At 43.4% G+C, this 19,389-nt stretch overlaps 1 protein-coding gene across 1 annotated transcript in view; it reads left to right on the plus strand.

Annotated features, from left to right (window-relative positions):
• hmgcll1 (3-hydroxymethyl-3-methylglutaryl-CoA lyase like 1) overlaps positions 1 to 19,389 on the plus strand; it is a 121,291-nt gene that overhangs the window by 31,728 nt on the left and 70,174 nt on the right. Inside the window, exon 5 of the mRNA XM_080193240.1 lies at positions 4,992 to 5,140. Coding sequence (XP_080049366.1) covers positions 4,992 to 5,140 — 149 coding nt within the window. The remainder of the gene's footprint in view (positions 1 to 4,991; positions 5,141 to 19,389) is intronic.

Here is a 19,389-nt window from a genome sequence, read left to right on the forward strand (position 1 = left end):
TTATTTGTCTGTTGAGAATGCATTGATGATTTGCAGAATCATTTTGTGAAGGGGTTAAATGAAGAGACTTAAAACATGGGCAAGTATTAGAGATGTTTATTCTCCAAGAAGAGGTGCATTTCATTCTAACCTTGACACATGACTTAGTGTGCTTTGAAGACAATTTATCATGGCGAACAAATGTAATGCCCTTCTTCAGCCTGAGTGTTTCAGTCAACAAAGAATGCATTCTCAAACACTGAAGAATACTGTATCAGATATGACAATGATTTATGTAATAAAATTATCTACACAATTAACCCTTCATCCATGCCATCATTAGCTCTAGACTTTACTATTCAAATACATTCCTGGCTGCTTTCCCACATTCCATCCTCCATAAACTTGAAATCATCCAAAGATCTTCTGCCTGTATCTTAACTCAAAGCAAGTCCCATTCCTCAATCATCCCTGTGCTTGCTGAGCTACATTGGCTCCCAGTCAAGTAGCATCTTGATTAAGAACATTATAGCACAGGAACAGGCCTTTCGCCCCTGCAAGCCTGCATCGACCATGTTGGCCATTGAACTAAAACCCCTTGCCCTTCCGGAGACATATCCCTCTATTCCAATCCTGTTTATGTATTTGTCAAGACACCCCTCAAAAAGTCACTATTGTATCTGCTTCCACTACCTCCCCTGATAGCGAATTCCAGGCGCCCACCGTCTCCTGTGTAAAAAAAACCTGTCGTCTTGTACTTCTCCTTTAAACCTTGTCCCTTAACCTTAAACCTATGCCCCTTAGTAATTGACTCTTCCACCTTGGGAAAAAAAACTTCTGACTATCCACTCTGTCCATGCCTCTCATAATCTTGTCGACTTCTATCAGGTCGCCCCTCAACCTCCATTGTTCCAGTGAGAACAAACCAGGTTTCTCCAGCCTTTCCTCATAGCTAATGCCCTCCATATCAGGCAACATTCTGGTATTCTTTTCTGTACCCTCTCCAAAACCTCCATATCCTTCTGATAGGGACCAGAATTGAACACTGTGCTATATTCCAAGTGCAGCCTAACTAAGATTTTATAAAGCTGCAACATGACTTGCCAATTTTTAAACTCAGTGCCCTGGCCGAAGGAGGCAAGCATGCCATATGCCTTCTTGATTACTGAAAGTGGAGAAGGTAATCTGTGTACTGTACATCCAGATCCGTCTGCCTATCAATACTCTTAAGAAATACATAGTAAATGGCAGAATCCTTATCTGTATTAGACCTTCCAAAATGCATGATCTCACATTTGTCCAGATTAACCTCCATCTGCCATCTCTCCGCCCAAGTCTCCAACCAAACAGCAAAAGGTCCCAGCGCTGATCCCTGAGGGACGCCACTTGTCACAGCCTTCTATTCGGAAACACACCCTTCCATTGCTACCCTTGGTCTTCTATGACTGACATGATTGGAGATGCCAGCGTTGGACTGGGGTAAATACAGGTTAATGTCCAACAGGTTTATTTGGTAGCAAAAGCCACTAGTTTTCGGAGTGCTCGCTGCTCCTTCGTCAGGTAAGTGGGAGTTCTGTTCACAAACAGGGCATATAAAGACACAAACTCAGTTTACAAAATAATGGTTGGAATATGAGTCTTTACAGGTAATCAAGTTTTAAAGATACAGACAATGGAGGGAACATTAAGCACAAGTTAAAGAGATGTGTATTGTCCCCAGCTAGGACAGTTAGTGAGATTTTGCAAGCCCAGGCAAGTCGTGGGGGTTATAGACAGTGTGACATGAACCCAAGATCCCGGTTAAGGCCGTCCTCATGTGTGCGGAACTTGGCTATCAGTCTCTGCTCAGCAACTCTGTGTTGTCATGTGTCGTGAAGGCCACCTTGGAGAACGCTTACCCGAAGATCAGAGGTTGAATGCATGTGACCACTGAAATGTTCCGAACAGGAAGAGAACATTCTTGCCTGGTGATTGTTAAGCGGTGTTCATTCATCTGTTGTCGTAGCATCTGTGTGGTCTCCCCAATGTACCATGCCTCAGGACATCCTTTTCTGCAGTGTATCGGGTAGATAACATTGGCCGAGTGGCAAGAATATGAACTGTGTACCTGGTGGATGGTATTCTCATGTGAGATGATGGCATCCGCATTGATGATCTGGCACGTCTTGCAGAGGCTGCTGTGGACGATTGTGTGGTGTGGTGGTCACTGTTCTCCTGAAGGCTGAGTAGTTTGCTGTGGACAATGGTCTGTTTGAAGTTGTGCGGTTGTTTGAAATGGGGTGTGGGGATGGCCTTGGTGAGATGGTCCTCTTCATTAATGACATGTTGAAGGCTCCAGAGAAGATGTCGTAGAATCTCCGCTCTGGGGAAGTACTAGACGATAATGGGTACTCTGTCCGCCATGTCCCGTGTTTGTCTTCTGAGGAGGTCGGTGCGGTTTTTTGCTGTGGCGCATGAGAACTGTCAGTGAGTTGAGCACCATATCCTGTTCTTATGAGGGCATCTTTCAGCGTCTGGAAGTGTCTGTTGCAATCCTTCTCATCTGAACAGATCCTGTGCATACGGAGGGCTTGCCCGTAGGGGATGGCTTCTTTAATGTATTTAAGGTGGAAACTGGAGAAGTGGAGCATCGTGAGGTTTTCCATGGGCTTGCGGTACAGTGAGGTGCTGAGGTGACCGTCCTTCATGGAGATGCGTGTGTCCAAGAATGCAACCAATTTTGGAGAATAGTCCATGGTGAATCTGATGGTGGGATGGAACTTGTTGATATCGTCATATAGTTGTTTCAGTGATTGTTCACCATGAGTCCAAAGGAAGAAAATGTCTTTGATGTATCTAGTGTATAGTATCGGTTGAAGGATCAGTGCAGTGAAGAGGTCTTGATCGAACCTGTGCATTATCTGTACCTTTAAAATTTTATTACCTGTAAAGACTCGCATTCCAACCATTATTTTGTAAACTGAGTTTGTGTCTTTATATGCCCTGATTGTGAACAGAACTCTCACTCACCTGACGATGGAACAGCGAGCGTTCCAAAAGCTAGTGGCTTTTGCTACCAAATAAACCTATTGGACTTTAACTTGGTGTTATGAGACTTCTTTCTATGACCAAGCCAATTTTATATCCACTTTGCCAATTCACCTCTGATTCCATGTGACTTCATCTTCTGCACCAATTTGCCATGAGGGACCTTGTCAAAGGCCCTACTGAAGTCCATGTAGACAACATCCACTGCCTACCCTCATCAATCATCTTTGTCATTTCCTCAAAAAACTTGATCAATTTCGTGAGACATGACCTCCCTTTCACAAAACCATGTTGCCTCTCACTAATATGACCACTTATTTCCAAGTGGGAATAAATCCTGTCTTGAAGAATTCTTTCCAATAATTTCCCTACTACTGATGTAAAGGTCTCCAGCCTGTAATTACCTGGATTATTCTTGTTACCATTCTTAAACAAAGGAACAACATTGGCTATTTTCCAATCCCCTATGCCCTGTTCGTGAACAGAACTCCACCTGATGAAGGAGCAGTGCTCCGAAAGCTAGTGGATTTTGCTACCAAATAAACCTGTTGGGCTTTAACTTGGTGTTGTGAGACTTCTTACTGTGACCTCCCCTGTAGGCAGTGAGGATACAACGATTTCTCTCAAGGCCCCAGAAATTTCCTCTCTTGCCTCTCTCAGTATTCTGGGGTGTATCTCATCAGGCCTTGGGGACCTTAATGTCTCTCAAGAACCCCAATACCACCTCCTTGTTGATCTCAATATGACTCAAACAATCTAAATACCCTTTCCCAGATGCATCATCCACCAAGTCCTTCTCCTTGATGAATACTGATGCAAAGTACTTAGTTAATACCTCACCCATTTCCTCTGTCTCCATGCATAGATTCCCTCCCCTGTCCTTGAGTGGATCAACCTTCTCCCTGGCAATCTTCTTTCTCCTTTTATATGTATAGAAAGCCTTGGGATTTTCCTTAATCCTGCTGGCCACTGCTTTTTCGTGACCCCTTTTAGCCCTCCTTACTTCTTGCTTAAGTTTCTTTCTACTTTTCTTGTATTCCACACTTGCCTTGTGTGTTCCCCGCTTCCTAGCCTTGACAAATGCTTCCTTTTTCTCTTTGACTAGGCTCACGCTACCTCTCATTATCCAAGGTTCCCAAAACTTGCCATACTTATCCTTCATCTTTACATGAATATGCTGGTTCTAAATCTTTACCAGCTTACACATAAAAGCCTCCTACATGCCAGATGTTGATATGCCCTCAAACATCTGCCCGCAATTACATTCTTCAGTTCCTGCATTGTAGTTGTAATTTGCCTCCCCCCAGTTTAGCACCTTAACTTGTGGACTACACTTATCTTTATCCATCAGTACCTTAAAGCTTACTGAATTGTGGTCACTGTTCCTGTACTGCTCCCCTACCAAAACGTCAACAACCTGAACAGCTCATTCCCCAATATCAGGTCCGGTATAGCCCCTCCCCTAGTTGGACTATCTACATACTGTTTTAAGAAACCCTCCTAGATGCTATTTACAAACTCTGCCCCATCCATGCCCTCAGCACCAAGTGAGTCCCAATGAATATAGGTGAAGTTAAAATCTCCCACCACAACATGCATTACTTTTACACCTTGCTAAAATCTGCCTAAGTAGGTCATAACCAGATACTGTGTACAGTTTTAGTCTTTTTGGCTAAGGATATACCTGCTTTACTAGCCTGAGTGTATATGTAATTCTTTAATACAGATTGTTGTGGAAGCTCAATCAACAGATTATTGAACTGTAACGTACAGAGATATGATGTGGGTATGCCGGCGTTGGACTGGCATAAACACAGTAAAAAGTCTGACATACAGAGATAGACAGGTGAGGTGGAGTTGATGTTGCAATGATTTTACTCAATGGTGGAGGAGGCTCAATGAACCATTTAATTGACTCCAGCTTCTGTTTCTTATGTTTTTCTGTTCTCTGTACTTCCATGTAGTCTGTTTATTATTTTACTTAGATTAAAGCAGGTGCAAAAGAAGTGGCCATTTTTGGAGCAGCCTCAGAAACGTTCAGTAAAGTCAACACTAATTGTTCGATTGAGGAAAGCATGCTGCGGTTTGAGGAGGTTATCAGATCAGCAAAAGATGGCAACATTCCAGTTCGAGGGTAAGTGTGATATAATTTCTTTGTCTTTCATTAATTACATAACAATTATAGAGAATATCTCTACACGGGATACCATCCATATGCTTTTTCAGGTAAGACATCTTCTAATTCACACTTTATGAAGGCAATAGATCTTTTTATTGAAGTTATTTTCAAAGCTTCACCATTTGTGGAAGGCACTGAAATTGAAAATCAAGAGAAATGTAGACTGAACATTTGATATGCAATTGATCATTCGTCCAATTTCAGTCAAGATCAAAGTTACTCAGGTGAACATTCGTACCATGCTCTGTTACTGTTATGTCGGTTTTTGACACTGTGTAAAAACTCTAAGCATTAATTGAAAAATTGTTCTGATGCACCAGACAAAAATTAATTAATTGGATCATTTCCAATCTGCCCGGACAGTTTTCTACCTATTCCTGTATAAGGAATATCAGGTCAGCCAGGATCATTGCGTATCCAGAGGAGACTTTAATTTTAATTCTCTCATTGGAATTGTATGAGTGCTTGGGACAATATTTTGTACTTGTGGCCATACTGCTAAGCACCTGTGTGAACCAATCCCATTTTTTGAGTGAAGGAAATTTGTCAGGAAAGTATTCAGTGTGACACTTGGAAGTTCTGTGAAACAAAGGGAACTTGGCGTGTTTATTCATGGATCTCTGAAGACAAAAGTGCATGTTAGTAGGGTGGTGAAAGCAACATATGGGACACTTGCCTTTATCAGTGGAAGCAGAGATTACAAAAGCAGGGAAATCATGTTGGAGTTGCATAGAATTTTGGTGTGGCCACAGCTAGACTACTGTGTGCAGTTTTGGTCGTTACATTATAGGAAGGATGTGATTGCACTGGATGGGGTGGAGGGAGATTCACTAGGATGCTGACTGGGATGGAACATAAGTTATGAAGAGAGGTTGGATGGTACTGGGTTGTTTTTGTTGGAGCAGAGAAGACTCCGGGACAACCTGATTGAGGTGCACAAGATTGTGAGGGGCATGGACAGAGTGGATACAGAACAGCTGAACCCTTTAGTTGAAAGGTCAGTCACATAGGGACATATGCTCAAGGTGAGGGGCAGGGAGTTCAGATAGATGTGAGGAAAAGTGTTTTAACCCAGAGGATGGTGACAATTTGGAATGTGCTGCCGGGGAGGGTGTTAGAGGTGGGTTGCCTCACATCATTTAAAAAGTACCCGGATGAGCACTTGATGTATTGTAACATTCAAGGATGTGGGCCAAGTGCTGGTAAATGGGATTAGGTGAGAGGTCATGTGTTTCCCATGTGTCAGTGCAGACTCAGTGGGTCGAAGGCCCTCTTCTGCATTGTATGATTCTATCCTCATTTTTAAAAATTAATTCACATGCTATGGGTGTCACTGTCCAGCCATCACTGTCCCTCTCTAATCTGGTAGTGGGCACTCTTCTTGAACACTGCTATATGGCTTGATAGAAATTGGACTGCACAATGCACATAGTTAATACTGGTGCCTTAGCACCAGGGACCCAGGTTCGATTCCAGCATTCGGTAACTGGAATTTGTACATTCTCCCTGTCTCTGCATGGATTTCCTCCAGGTGCTCCAGTTTCCACCCACAGTCCAAAGGTGCGTGCTTTAGATGGATTGGCCATGATAAATACACGGTGTTACAAAGATGGGAATGGGTGTGAGCCTGGGTAAGGTGCTCTTTCGGAGAATGGGTGTTGACTTCTGCACTGTAGTTGTTCTATGTTTCTGAAATAACTTGCATGGTTGGGCAGAAAAACAGCAACTGGAATCCACAATCAGGAATTGCTGTGGATGGCAGAGATCAGGGCTCAGTGTAAGGTAGCTTCATGATAACAAGTAAGGGAGGGAAAGACTGTAACCAACAGTTTGTTTGAAGGGCTGGAGGACAACACGCCTTCTCCAGACTCCTGAAGAGTGATTTACGTGGCATACAAATGCTGAAATTGGCTGCTTTCATCTATATTTTACTGCTGGGCTTTGTAGTGCTTGGAAACCAGACATTAAATTTCAGTCATGCTCCAAGCCTGATTTAAATATTTTATACTGAAGTATCCTGTCTCTCCAAGATGGGACACTTGCTACCCGCCTCTCTAATTCTCGATTTTTGATTATTAATCCTCCACCCAATCCTCTCCCATTAAGAATGAGTTAATATTGCCGCTAATGTCCCCATGCTTATAACTGCAGCTGAGCAAGTTCCCAGTATTTCTATTGTCTTTTCCTCAAACTGGCTTAAGAATAGCATGTTCGCTGTGGCCCCTCCCTGTGTCCATCATCCTCAAATTAGAAGCAGCTTCCTTACTGCAAGTGAAAATAATACTTGGGTTTGGCCATTCAGCCCATCGTGGCTGTGCCAATTTTTACTTAGCTACTTGTTCCATTCTCCTGCTCTTTATCTGTGGCACTGTAAATGTTTTTTTCAAGTATTTATTTCTCTTTTTGAAGCTTACTGCTGAACCTTCAGTTCCATTCCAGATGATTGCAACTTGCTGTATTAAAAGAATGCTTCCCTCTATCATCTCTGGCACTTCTGCTAATCACCTTAAATCTGTGCCCTTTGACCTTCTTTCCCCCTGAAACAATGGATGGAATTTTCCAGCCCCATTCTGCTGACAGTATTATCCGGCCCAGTCGAAGCTCGCTGCATCTTCCATCCCCACCATTCTGTCCAATTTATATTAAAGCCCTTCATTGTCTTAAACACATCTGTTAAATCTCCCCTTAACCTCTCTGCTCTGAAGGGAGTATCTGAGTTGACAAACATGTGAACTCTCATCATTTCTCTTATTTCCTTCCCATAAAGAAAGTACAGTTTCAAAGGACATTTCATTTTCTTCATATTTTAAAATTAATTTTTAAGATATGGACATCACTGCCCACCCATCATTGCCTATCCCTGGTTACTGAGGTGATAGTAGTGGGTATTCTTCTTGAACTGCTGCAGCTTGAAATTGCTGGGGATGAGAGAATTCGGGGCTTAGTGGAAGGTAGGGTCTGGCATGCATTTTTGCCAGCTGCTGCTGTGCGTGACTCGCATCCAGCTTTGTATAAGATTGACCTCCAGCCAGCCTTGCATACAGGCCTTCAAACTTTGGGATTGAATACTCATCCAATTTGGCAGCCTGTTTAACTGATGATCTGTAATCACCACAAATGCGGATGGTCTTGTTTGGTTTCAATGCGGGAACTACAGGTACTGCTCATTCCAAGAACTGAACTGGCTGGATAATTCCCAATTACTTTAATGCACTATCTACTTACTCCTGTAAAGCATATGGTACTGGTCTCACTCTAAAGAATCAAGGGGCCACCTCTGGGTCCACGTAGATCTTCGCTTGCAGGCCTTTTATTTTGCCTAATTTATCTTTGAAGATGCTTTCGTATTTCTTTATCAATTTGATCAGTCCTGCCTGCATTCTGAAAATCTCGATCCAATTTAACTTTATTTTCTTAAGCCAAATCATAGCCGAGAAGGCTTGGTCTTTCACCTATCACTACGATCAGTGGGAGTTGGACACACTGTTGCTCACAGCTTACAAGTACCATTACAGTGCCCATTACTTTTATTACTTCTTCAGTACAAGTTGTTAAACTGGCTGCAGTACTCTTAAAGTTCAATGGTTGAACTTCTTCTGTGAAGTACTGATATGTATGCTCGCCTATCACAGTACCTGATGCCTCTGTATTAATTTCCATCCTAAGAGGCTTGCTATTTACCCACAACGTCGTAGGGCTACCTTTCCCCCTTTTATATTAAATAGGGAATGAATATTTAAATCATTGGTGCTAGACTCTTCCACATTACATAATGGTGATGCATTATTTAATTGGTTACTTGGTGGATTAGACTTGGCTCTGCACCTATGCCTTAAGTGGCATCTCCTATGACACAAAAAGTGTCACCTGACGAAGGGACAGCACTCCAAAAGCTAGTGGCATTTGCTACCAAATAAACCTGTTGGACTTTAACCTGGTGTTGTGAGACTTCTTACTGTGTTTACCCCAGTCCAACGCCAGCATCTCCACATCATGACAAAAAAAAATTACACGTAGCCTCCTTATACCTGCATGATTTTTTGGGGGGTGGGGGGGTGGGGGGGAGGAGCGGGGGGAAGTGGTTTCCTCCACATAAATAACATTTAACTTCAAACTTTCCTGATTGCCTTTTCTAAATCCTCTTGTCTTTGTGGCTAAACTAATTTCCCGCTACTTCTTTGGTTTTGGTGCCAGTACTGACTGCCCTACCGGGTGAACATTTTGCATGCTCTGTAATTCCTATGCAGCTTTGTCAGCCATTGCCTGTGCTTTATTTATTGCTTGTTTAAAATTTATATCAACGTCTGTAAGTAATCAACATTGAATCGCCTTGTTATTCACCCTGCAGACTAATCTGCCCTGTAACGTATCATTCAATCACAATACTCCTATGCCTGTTTCAATTTAGTGATTTAAATCGCAACAGTTTCACCGCAGGCTCTCCCCCTTGAATTAAACATGAGTCTCTGGAATATGACAGATGGTTTAGGCCGGAAATGTGACTTCACCAACTCCACTGAATGATTTGGAGGCAGGCACAGTTGGGGCTGCAAGACTATGAATGAGATTATAAGTTTGGGTTCCACACACACACAGACAGGAGGATTGCCTTACGCTTTGCCTCCTCCCTTATTTCTTTCACTTGGATGTAATACCCAAGGAGCTCTATGTATTGTATCCAGTCCTCTGCAGAGGAGTCAAATAAATCTATCTGTCCAAAGAGGGGCATCTTGGTAAGTGGCCTTTTCTTTTCTCGGCCGCACTCAACTTCAATGTAAACTGGATACTCACAGTTTGAGGATCATTTTTATCCTTGTCACCAGATGTAAAAATGTTCATTCATCAGTTTAGGAAAAGAGCAACTCATTTATTTGCAGCGTGAAACTATCCAGAGACTTGCAGCCTCATGGCTGCAATCAGCTCCTGAGAGGACTCTGAATACAGAAGGCCACACTTACCAGGGTGATTCCCCTCTTCCTGATCTCTGATTGGTTTCCCAGATCATGTGACTCTCAGCTTGACCTTTAAAGGGACAATCTGCACACCATACTGGTAAGAAAACTGATATGAATATTAATTATTGACATGCTTCTCAGAGGTTGATTCATCCACTTTACTTGGTGGTGTGTACTTGCCTTGGTTTCACTGGCCAGTTTCAGGATGCCTGAGAATCTCCTGGATCAAATATTAAAAGTCAGAAGCATGTGGAACATTATTGCTTTAATTGAGCAGTTAACTAATGGGAACTGGCAACCCGCCTCCCTTGAGAGGATTGTGTATGTGCATCCTTTAGTGCTCAAGTTCCTGATGTGCCGGTATTGCTCTGGGTTGTAGCATCCCAGAATTCCTCTGGGTTAAAATTCAGCCCTCACGGTCTCGGTTAGCAGATGAAGATCATAGATCATAGAACCCTACAGTGCAGAAAGAGGCCCTTCGAGTCTGCACCGAACGCAATCCCACCCAGGCCCTACCCCTATATCCCTACATATTATACCCACTAATCCTTCTAACCTACGCATCCCAAGAATGACCATGTCTGCAGGCAGTTGTAGAACTGAACCTCAACAAGATTGAAGAACGCTATGCAGAATAGGAGAGTAGAGAAATCTGAAAGACCAATCACAAAAGTGACCAAAGACACTTTTAAAACTGTGCAAAATCTGGAGTTGACTGATCCCAACTGTAAAAGAATCACAGAGCAAGTAAAGATGGATAACATCTGTGTCTATCTGTCTTGAATACAACGCCAAATAATTGTTGAATTTTCGCAGTCATAAACTGTATACTGTTACCCAGCTTTGCCACATCTGGCTGAGTTTTATCTACAAATTGTCAATTGTTAAAATGTGCAGTTTGTTAATACATGGTCGATGTTTATGTGCATTTGATCTGTCTGGAAAGACCTTATCAGTCCTTCTTGAGACAAGTTTGTAATCAGATGAACAGTATTTAAACAAACGCTTGTGTTAATAAAGCATCTTAAATAAACAGTGAAGCTGAATACCAGGAAGACACAGAGTAAACAAATCTGGAGATGACCTTTTGGTAATGCACAACATTTTTAGATCACGCTGTTTGTCATTTAAAAAATAAACTGCTCATTGTGCTTTCAATTTTGGAAAATTTGGAATTATTTTAAGCTGTAATGAGTGAGATATTATTGGAATATTTTACACTTTTGATTGCCTTTAAAAATGATCTCGGTTGTGACCTGACATCTGCACAAACTTCACCATATATGCCGTTTTAATTTTTATTCAACCTTGCATAGTTTTAAGTGGAGCATAACCATTTGTAGTTATGAATTGATTGCAATTTTGATGGCACAGTTTTGAATGCAGTTTGTGAAATGCAGCTCTTGAATTGTGTTTCTTAGAGACAAATATTCCTGAAACATTGATGGGCTTCTGGGAATAACTAAGGTATTGTGAAGCTTCATATTTGTATTGAAGTTGAAAATGTCTATAAAACATCAGTAAAGGTGCTGCATATTAGGATAGATTCTGTTCACTGAAAACAACGAGGGCTGAAATTTTCCGGTCCTTCTTGCTGCCAGAATTTTCTGGTCCTGCCGATGATGACCCTCCCCTGCAGCATATTCCCAGCAATAAAGGGTACGGGGCTCGCAAAACTCTGTATACATCAGCGGGACCAGAAGATCCTGCTGCTGGCCAATAGCGGGCCAGCTCTGCCGCTAGAAAGTACACTGCGGGGGAGAAAATCCCACCTGAGGGTGTTACATAATTGCGATCTTTCCACAAGATGCAATTTGCCGTATATAAGAAGGCTATTTGGCCTATTGAGTCTGTGCTGGACGTGAAATAGCCATCCTGTCTAATTCCACTTTCCAGATCTGGGTCCGTGACCTTGTAGGTTTACAGCACATAAAGTCCACTTCCAAGTACTTTTTAAATATTTCTGTCTCTACCACAACAATTTGTATTTATAGACCTTTAAAAGTAATAATGCACCCCAAGGGCTTCACATATGCAATATAAACAAGTATGTGACCCGTAAGTAGACATTGGGCAGATGACCAAATGATTTGGGTTTTAAGGAGTGTCTGAAAGGGGAAAAATGAGGCTGGAGAGTTTTATGCAGGGAATTCAAGAACTTAAGGTCTTGGCAGCTGCATGTAAGGCACCAATGTGAAACAATTAGAATCAGGCATGCTGGAGAGACCATAATTGGATGAATGCAGATTATTTCAGATTTATTTAGGTCTGGAGAAGATTACAGAGATTGGGAGACATGAGGTCATGAAGAGATCTGAACACATTTTAGAATTAAGGCATTGCTTAACTTGGAGCCTTTATACGTCAGCGGGTGCAGGGGTGATGGAAGAATAGGATTTTGTGCTTATTAGGGCACCAGCAGAAAACTTTGGATAACCACAAATTCAGGAAGGTAGAATGTGGAAGGCCACCCTAGTGTGTGTTGAATAATCAAATGTGGAGATAACAAGGGATGAATTAGCATTTTAGCAGCTGAGGACCTTGGACAAGTTAAGATAGTAGTTATATTATGGAGTGGGATATGGACAACCATAGTGACAACACACAAATGTGGTAAAAAGATCACCTCAGGATCAAATAAGACACTAGGATTGTGAATAGTCTGGCGCAGTCTCAGTAAGTTGCCAGGGAAAGGGATGAAGTCAGTGATGATGAAATAGAGTTTGTGATTGGGATTAAAGACAATGGGGGGGATTTTCCACCTCTGTTTTTGGGCCAGGAATGGCAGGGGGAATGGACAATTGAGTGGAAGATTCTAAATGGAGTTTACTCTGGAGGGATTTCCCACTCTGTTGTATCGCTCCACCCTCCAATGACATAACCTGACTTTAAAAGTTGTGATCCCTATTTACTTCTAATTGACTATGCACATAAGGTGTTTATGCCCGCTTGAATGCTCCCCCCAATGTTAAATGCTACATTCATGTGGGTGTGTTGGCATGCCAACGTGAATCACAACAGTCCCCCATTATGTGCACCAGGCGAGCAGAACCTACAGAGGCTCACAGGTGAATACAGACCTCGGGGGGGTGGGGGGGGGGGGTCGTGCATGGGCAGTAAGTACCCTGGCATTTCTCGGGCAATACTGTCCAGGCAGTGCAGAGTGCAGTGTCTAAGAGGCCCCAGCAGTACTGAGGGGGGAGTTATGTGTTGGTGGTAGTTGTGGGTGTGGGGTGGGGTGGAAGGGTCCATGTCAATGGGAAGGGATTTCCATGTCTATGGAGGAGTGTACCCCGTTCTCATTTTTTTAAATCAGGGAGGACTCTGCATGGCATTGTGGGGCTTGCCCCTTGCATTTTTTTTCTCAAAAGCAGTTAAATTGAAAACATGGTGGGAAAAGTTGGCAAGGCAGCACTTGGCTTTTCCCACCCAAAACAACACTTTGGAAAGAAAAACAGAAAATTCCACCCAATGGTGTCAAGCTTCACAACTCCCTTTCAGGCAGTGACTTCCAGAGCCCGAGCATGCTTTGGGTGAAAACATTTCACAATTCCTCTCCAATCCTTCTACCAATTACTTTAATTCTATGTCCTCTGGTTATTGACCTCTGCTCAGGGAAATATGTCATTCTTATCCACTCTATCTAGGCCCATCCTAATTTTACACACTTCAATTCAATCTGCCCTCAATTTCTGTTCTTAAAAAAAAACTTTAGCCTATCCAGTCTTTCCTCGTGACTAGAATTCACCATCTTGATAATGTCGTGCAGTCTCTCTATTGCAATCACATATCCTGTAATGTGGTTACCAGAACTGTTTGCAATCTAACTATTCTTATACAGTTCCAGCATAACCTCCCTGCTCTTATATGCTATACTTCGGGCAATAACAGAAAGTATTCCTCATGCCTTCTTTGTCACCTCACTTACCTGTCCTGCTACCTTCAGGGATCTGCAAACATGCACTTACCCTACACTTCTCAGTATCCGACCATTTATTGTGTATTCACTTGCCTTGTTTGAACTCTCCAGGTGTGTAATCTCACAGTTCTTGCCTACATTTCAACCCACTTAATCAACCCATTGATAACTTTGTGCAATCTACAACTTTCTTCCTAGCTGTTAACCATATAGCCAACTTTTGTATCACCTGCAAACATCTCATGTCCCCTACCTTGAAGTGTAAATCATTGGAATATAGCATGTACGATAATGGACTTATAGAACTGAGCACTACAGAACCCCACTGGAAACAGTCTTCCAATCACAAAAACATGTGTCAACCATTACCCTCTGCTTCCTGTCGCTGAGCCAATTTTGGATCCAACTTGCCACTTCCACTTGGGTCCCGTGAGCTTTCAATTTACTGATTTGTCTGCCATATGGGACCTTTTATCCTTGCTAAAATTTATGTAGACTACAGCAAATGTGTTTTCCTCAGTAGTGCTCCTTGTTACCTTCTCAAAAATAATCAATCAAGTTCATCAGACATGACTTCCCCTTAACAGATCTACACTGACTGCCCTTGGTTTATTTGTGTCTTTCTAAACAGAAATTTTACTGTCCCTTAAATTTTTTTCCAATAATTTTCCAAGGTCATGTTGACTGACTTGCTTGGTCGATGCTTTTCTCTTTCTTTAAGCAATAGCAAATACAGCCCCATGTCTATGCCCAGAGAGAGTCAGACTGTAATGGTCAGAATTTCCTTTACTTCTCTGAGAAGGGTCTGGAATAATAGCTACTTTCAAAGATGCTATATCCCTTCATATTTCCTCATTCTATTGGTAAGATTTTTCTTTTTTTTAAATTTAAGTTTATTTATTAGTGTTACAGGTAGGCTTACATTAACACTGCAATGAAGTTACTGTGGAAATCCCTGAGTTGCCTATATGGGTACGCTAAGGGAGAATTTAGTGTGGCCAGTGCATCTAACCAGCACATTTTTCAGACTGTGGGAGGAAACGGAGCACCTGGAGGAAACCCATGTAGACACGGGGAGAACGTACAAACTCCACACAGACAGTGACCCAAGTCGGGAGTCAGACCCGGTCTCTGGTGCTGTGAGGCAGCATTGCTAACCACTGTGCCACTGTGCCTACATGTTTGCATGCAGAGGTGTTAATTATACATTAATTAACATATATGCATTAACTCAAATAAATATTTATAGTATAATGTTGACAAACATAGTTCTATTCACAGAAGAGTTAAAATTTCCAATTGTTGGCCCATGAAATAATTATTTTTACAGAATAAACATTTACAATTTTGAAGATTTAAAAGAAACATTCTAAAAAGTCAGTTTTTAGAAAATTATTGGAATGGTAGCAAACAATTACTCTTTGCCAGTGTGTGTCTTATGTAGAAGAAGGAATTGGCTTGGTTTGTGCATTAGGTCTTGTTAAGCAATTCACAGTAAGATCAGGCCTGATTCCAGTTTCCATTATGAGATTATTGTCACAGGAGATGGGCTAGGAATTAAAAATTGAATTGTTAACTTGCAGTGTCTTTGGCAAGGAGTCCAAATTGGTAAATGTTTTTCTACTTCTGCAGTTTGTCTTTGATCAACAAAATCATGTAAATAGTGAATAATGACAGTAATTTAAAATGCTCTGAAAGAGAACAGTTCAGAGCATAACATGACTAGTTTGCAGCCTCTATTGCTTGTTCATGTTGTGTTATTATGATGATATATGATATAAGTTATTATGCCCTTATTTAAGAAGGACTGCAAAGAAAAACCTGGGAATTATAAGAACATAAGAACATAAGAACATAAGAAATAGGAGCAGGAGTAGGCCATCTGGCCCTTCGAGCCTGCCCCGCCATTCAATAAGATCATGGCTGATCTGTCGTGGCTCAGTTCCACTTTCCCGCCCTCTCCCCATAACCCTTAATCCCCTCTCTTATCAAAAACCCATCAACCCGCTTCTTAAAAATATTTAGCGAGGCAGCCTCCACCACTTCAACGGGCAGAGAATTCCAGAGATTCACCACCCTTTGAGTGAAGAAGTTCCTCCTCAACTCGGTTCTGAACTGCCCCCCCTTTATCTTGAGGCTGTGCCCCCTAGTCCTACTGTCTTTTTTGAGCGGGAAGAGTCTTTCCACCTCTATCCTATCCATCCCATTCATCATCTTATACGTCTCAATGAGATCTCCCCTCATTCTTCTAAACTCTAACGAGTACAAGCCTAGTTTATTCAGCCTCTCCTCATAGCTCAACCCCCTCAACTCCGGTATCAGCCTAGTAAACCTCCTCTGCACTCCCTCCAAGGCCAAAATATCTTTGCGCAGGTGCGGCGCCCAAAACTGCACACAGTACTCCAGCTGCGGCCTCACCAATGCCCTATACAGCTGCAGCAAGACCTCCCTACTTTTATATTCAATCCCCCTCGCTATGAAGGCCAGCATCCCATTCGCCTTCCTGACCACCTGCTGCACCTGCAGGCTGGGTTTTTGCGACTCATGCACAAGGACCCCGAGGTCCCTCTGCACTGTCGCCTGCTGCAGTTTTTCGCCACGTAAGTAATAGTCCTTCCTACCATTCTTCCTACCAAAGTGGACCACCTCACACTTGCCAACATTAAATTCCATTTGCCATTTCCTGGCCCATTCGCCCAGCCTATCTAGATCCTTCTGCAGACTCTCCACACCCTCCGCACAATTTGCCTTTCCCCCAATCTTGGTGTCATCAGCAAATTTCGACACCCTACACTCGGTTCCCTCCTCCAGATCATCTATATAAATGGTAAATAGCTGAGGCCCCAGCACCGACCCCTGGGGCACTCCACTAGTCACCAACCGCCAATCCGAATAGCACCCATTGACCCCCACTCTCTGCCTCCTATTTGACAACCAATCCTCTATCCACGCTAACACCCTACCCCCAACTCCATGTCCTCTGACCTTCTGCAGTAACCTCTTGTGAGGTACCTTATCAAACGCCTTCTGAAAATCCAGAAAGACCACATCCACCGGCTCTCCTCTATCCACCGCCCTAGACACATCCTCATAGAACTCCAGTAAATTTGTCAGACACGACTTCCCTTTAATGAAACCGTGTTGCGTCTGCTCTATCAAGCAATTCCCTTCAAGATGCCTCGCAATTTCCTCCTTAATGACGGATTCTAACATTTTACCTACCACAGACGTTAAACTAACCGGCCTGTAATTCCCCGCCTTTTGCCTGGCACCCTTCTTAAACAACGGCGTAACATTAGCCGTTTTCCAATCCTCCGGCACTTCCCCGGAATCCAGCGACGTCTGGAAAATAACCACCAAGGCATCCACTATCACCTCCGCCATTTCTTTCAGAACCCTCGGATGCATTCCATCCGGTCCTGGGGACTTGTCCACAATCAGCCCCTCCAGTCTGTCGCGCACCACCTCTCTAGTAACAGTAATGTCATTAAGACCCTCCAGTCCTACCACCTTTCCATCGCTAACACCCGGCAAATTATTCACGTCCTCCTCCGTGAAGACAGAAACAAAAAAGTTATTCAAGACCTTAGCCATATCCCCATCCCCTACCACTAGGTCCCCTTTCTCATCCGCTAAGGGACCAACGTTCACCCTAGCCAGCCTCTTCCTTTTTATATATTTATAAAAACTCTTGCTATCCTTTTTTATATTAAGTGCTAGCCCAGCTTCATAGCTTCTTCTACCCTCCTTTATCAACTTTTTTGTCAATCTTTGTTGACATTTAAACCTTTCCCAATCCTCTTCTCGCCCACTGCTCTTAGCTACTCTAAATTCCTCCGCTTTTAATTTAACACTTTCCTTCACCTCCTTCGTTATCCACGGCTTATTACCTCTCTTCCTACTGTCCTTTTTGACCATCGGAATAAATTTCTGCTGAGCACCAAGAAAGATCTCCTTAAAGATCCTCCACTGCTCCTCAGCAGACCTACCTTCCAACGCACTCCCCCAGTCCACATTCGCCAATTCTTCTCTCATCCTACCATACTCCCCTCTATTCAAACAAAGGACACGTGTCCGGGAACCCACTTTCTCCTCCTCCATCTGCAACAGAAACTCCACCATACAATGATCACTCTCTCCAAGAGGATCCTTCACCTCAAGGTCCCTAATTCTACCCGCCTCATTACATAGCACCAGATCCAAGATAGCTCGCTCCCTCGTCGGCTCCAACACACACTGTTCCAGGAAACTATCCCGGCAGCATTCCAAGAACTCCTCCTCGAGCCCACCTCGTCCAACATGGGTCGACCAATCAATATGCAGATTGAAATCCCCCATAACTACTGCCGTCCCATTCCTACACGCCGCACTTATTTGCGCGTTAACAGCCCGCCCCACCTCCAGATCATTATTCGGGGGCCTATAGACGACACCCACCAGCGTCTTCCTCCCTTTGCTGTTCCTAATCTCCACCCACAACGATTCCACTTTCTGCTCTTTGGCTCCGATATCATCCCTTGCTACCACCTTGATACTATCCTTAATCAGCAGAGCTACGCCACCCCCTCTTTCCTCCTGCCTATCCTTCCTAAACACTTGATAGCCCTGTACATTCATCTCCCAGTCCCTGTCACCTTGCAGCCATGTCTCTGTAATGGCCACCAGATCGTATCCATTTGTGTCGATCTGCGCCACCAGCTCATCCACTTTATTCCGAATGCTTCGTGCATTCAGATAAAGCGCTTTCATCCCAGCCTTCTTCTGGACCCTATTTGCCGTAACGCCACCACTTGGGACATCCTCAGCCTCTTCCCTTACCTGTACCCTATCCTTAACTGTAGACCTCCTAACATCACCTAGCCTCGCACCCTCCCCCCCCCTAATTAGTTTAAAGCCCTGTCTACAGTTCTCTTTACTCGATTCGCCAGCACTCTGGTCCCAGCACGATTCAGACCAACCCCATCCTGCCCGAACAAGTCCCACCTACCCCAATACTGGTGCCAATGCCCCATAAATTCGATCCCATTCCTCCCACACCAATCTCTGAGCCACCCATTCACTTCCTTTATCCTGTCAACCCTACGCCCGTCTGCACTCGGTTCAGGCAGTAGCCCAGAGAAGACCACCTTGTCGGTTCTACTTTTTAATTCCATTCCCAGCTTCTCATACTCCCTCCCCAGATCCTCAGTCTGCACTTTGCCTACGTCGCTGGCACCCACATGTACTACAACGACCGGGTTCTCACCCTCCCACTCCAGATTCCTCTGCAGCCCAGCTGCGACATCCTGTACCCGAGCACCAGGCAGACAACACACCCTTCTGTGCACTTT

The sequence above is a fragment of the Carcharhinus amblyrhynchos genome, chromosome 7 (assembly GCF_965287045.1).
Source record: "Carcharhinus amblyrhynchos chromosome 7, sCarAmb.v2.hapA, whole genome shotgun sequence".
Lineage (NCBI taxonomy): Eukaryota > Metazoa > Chordata > Chondrichthyes > Carcharhiniformes > Carcharhinidae > Carcharhinus > Carcharhinus amblyrhynchos.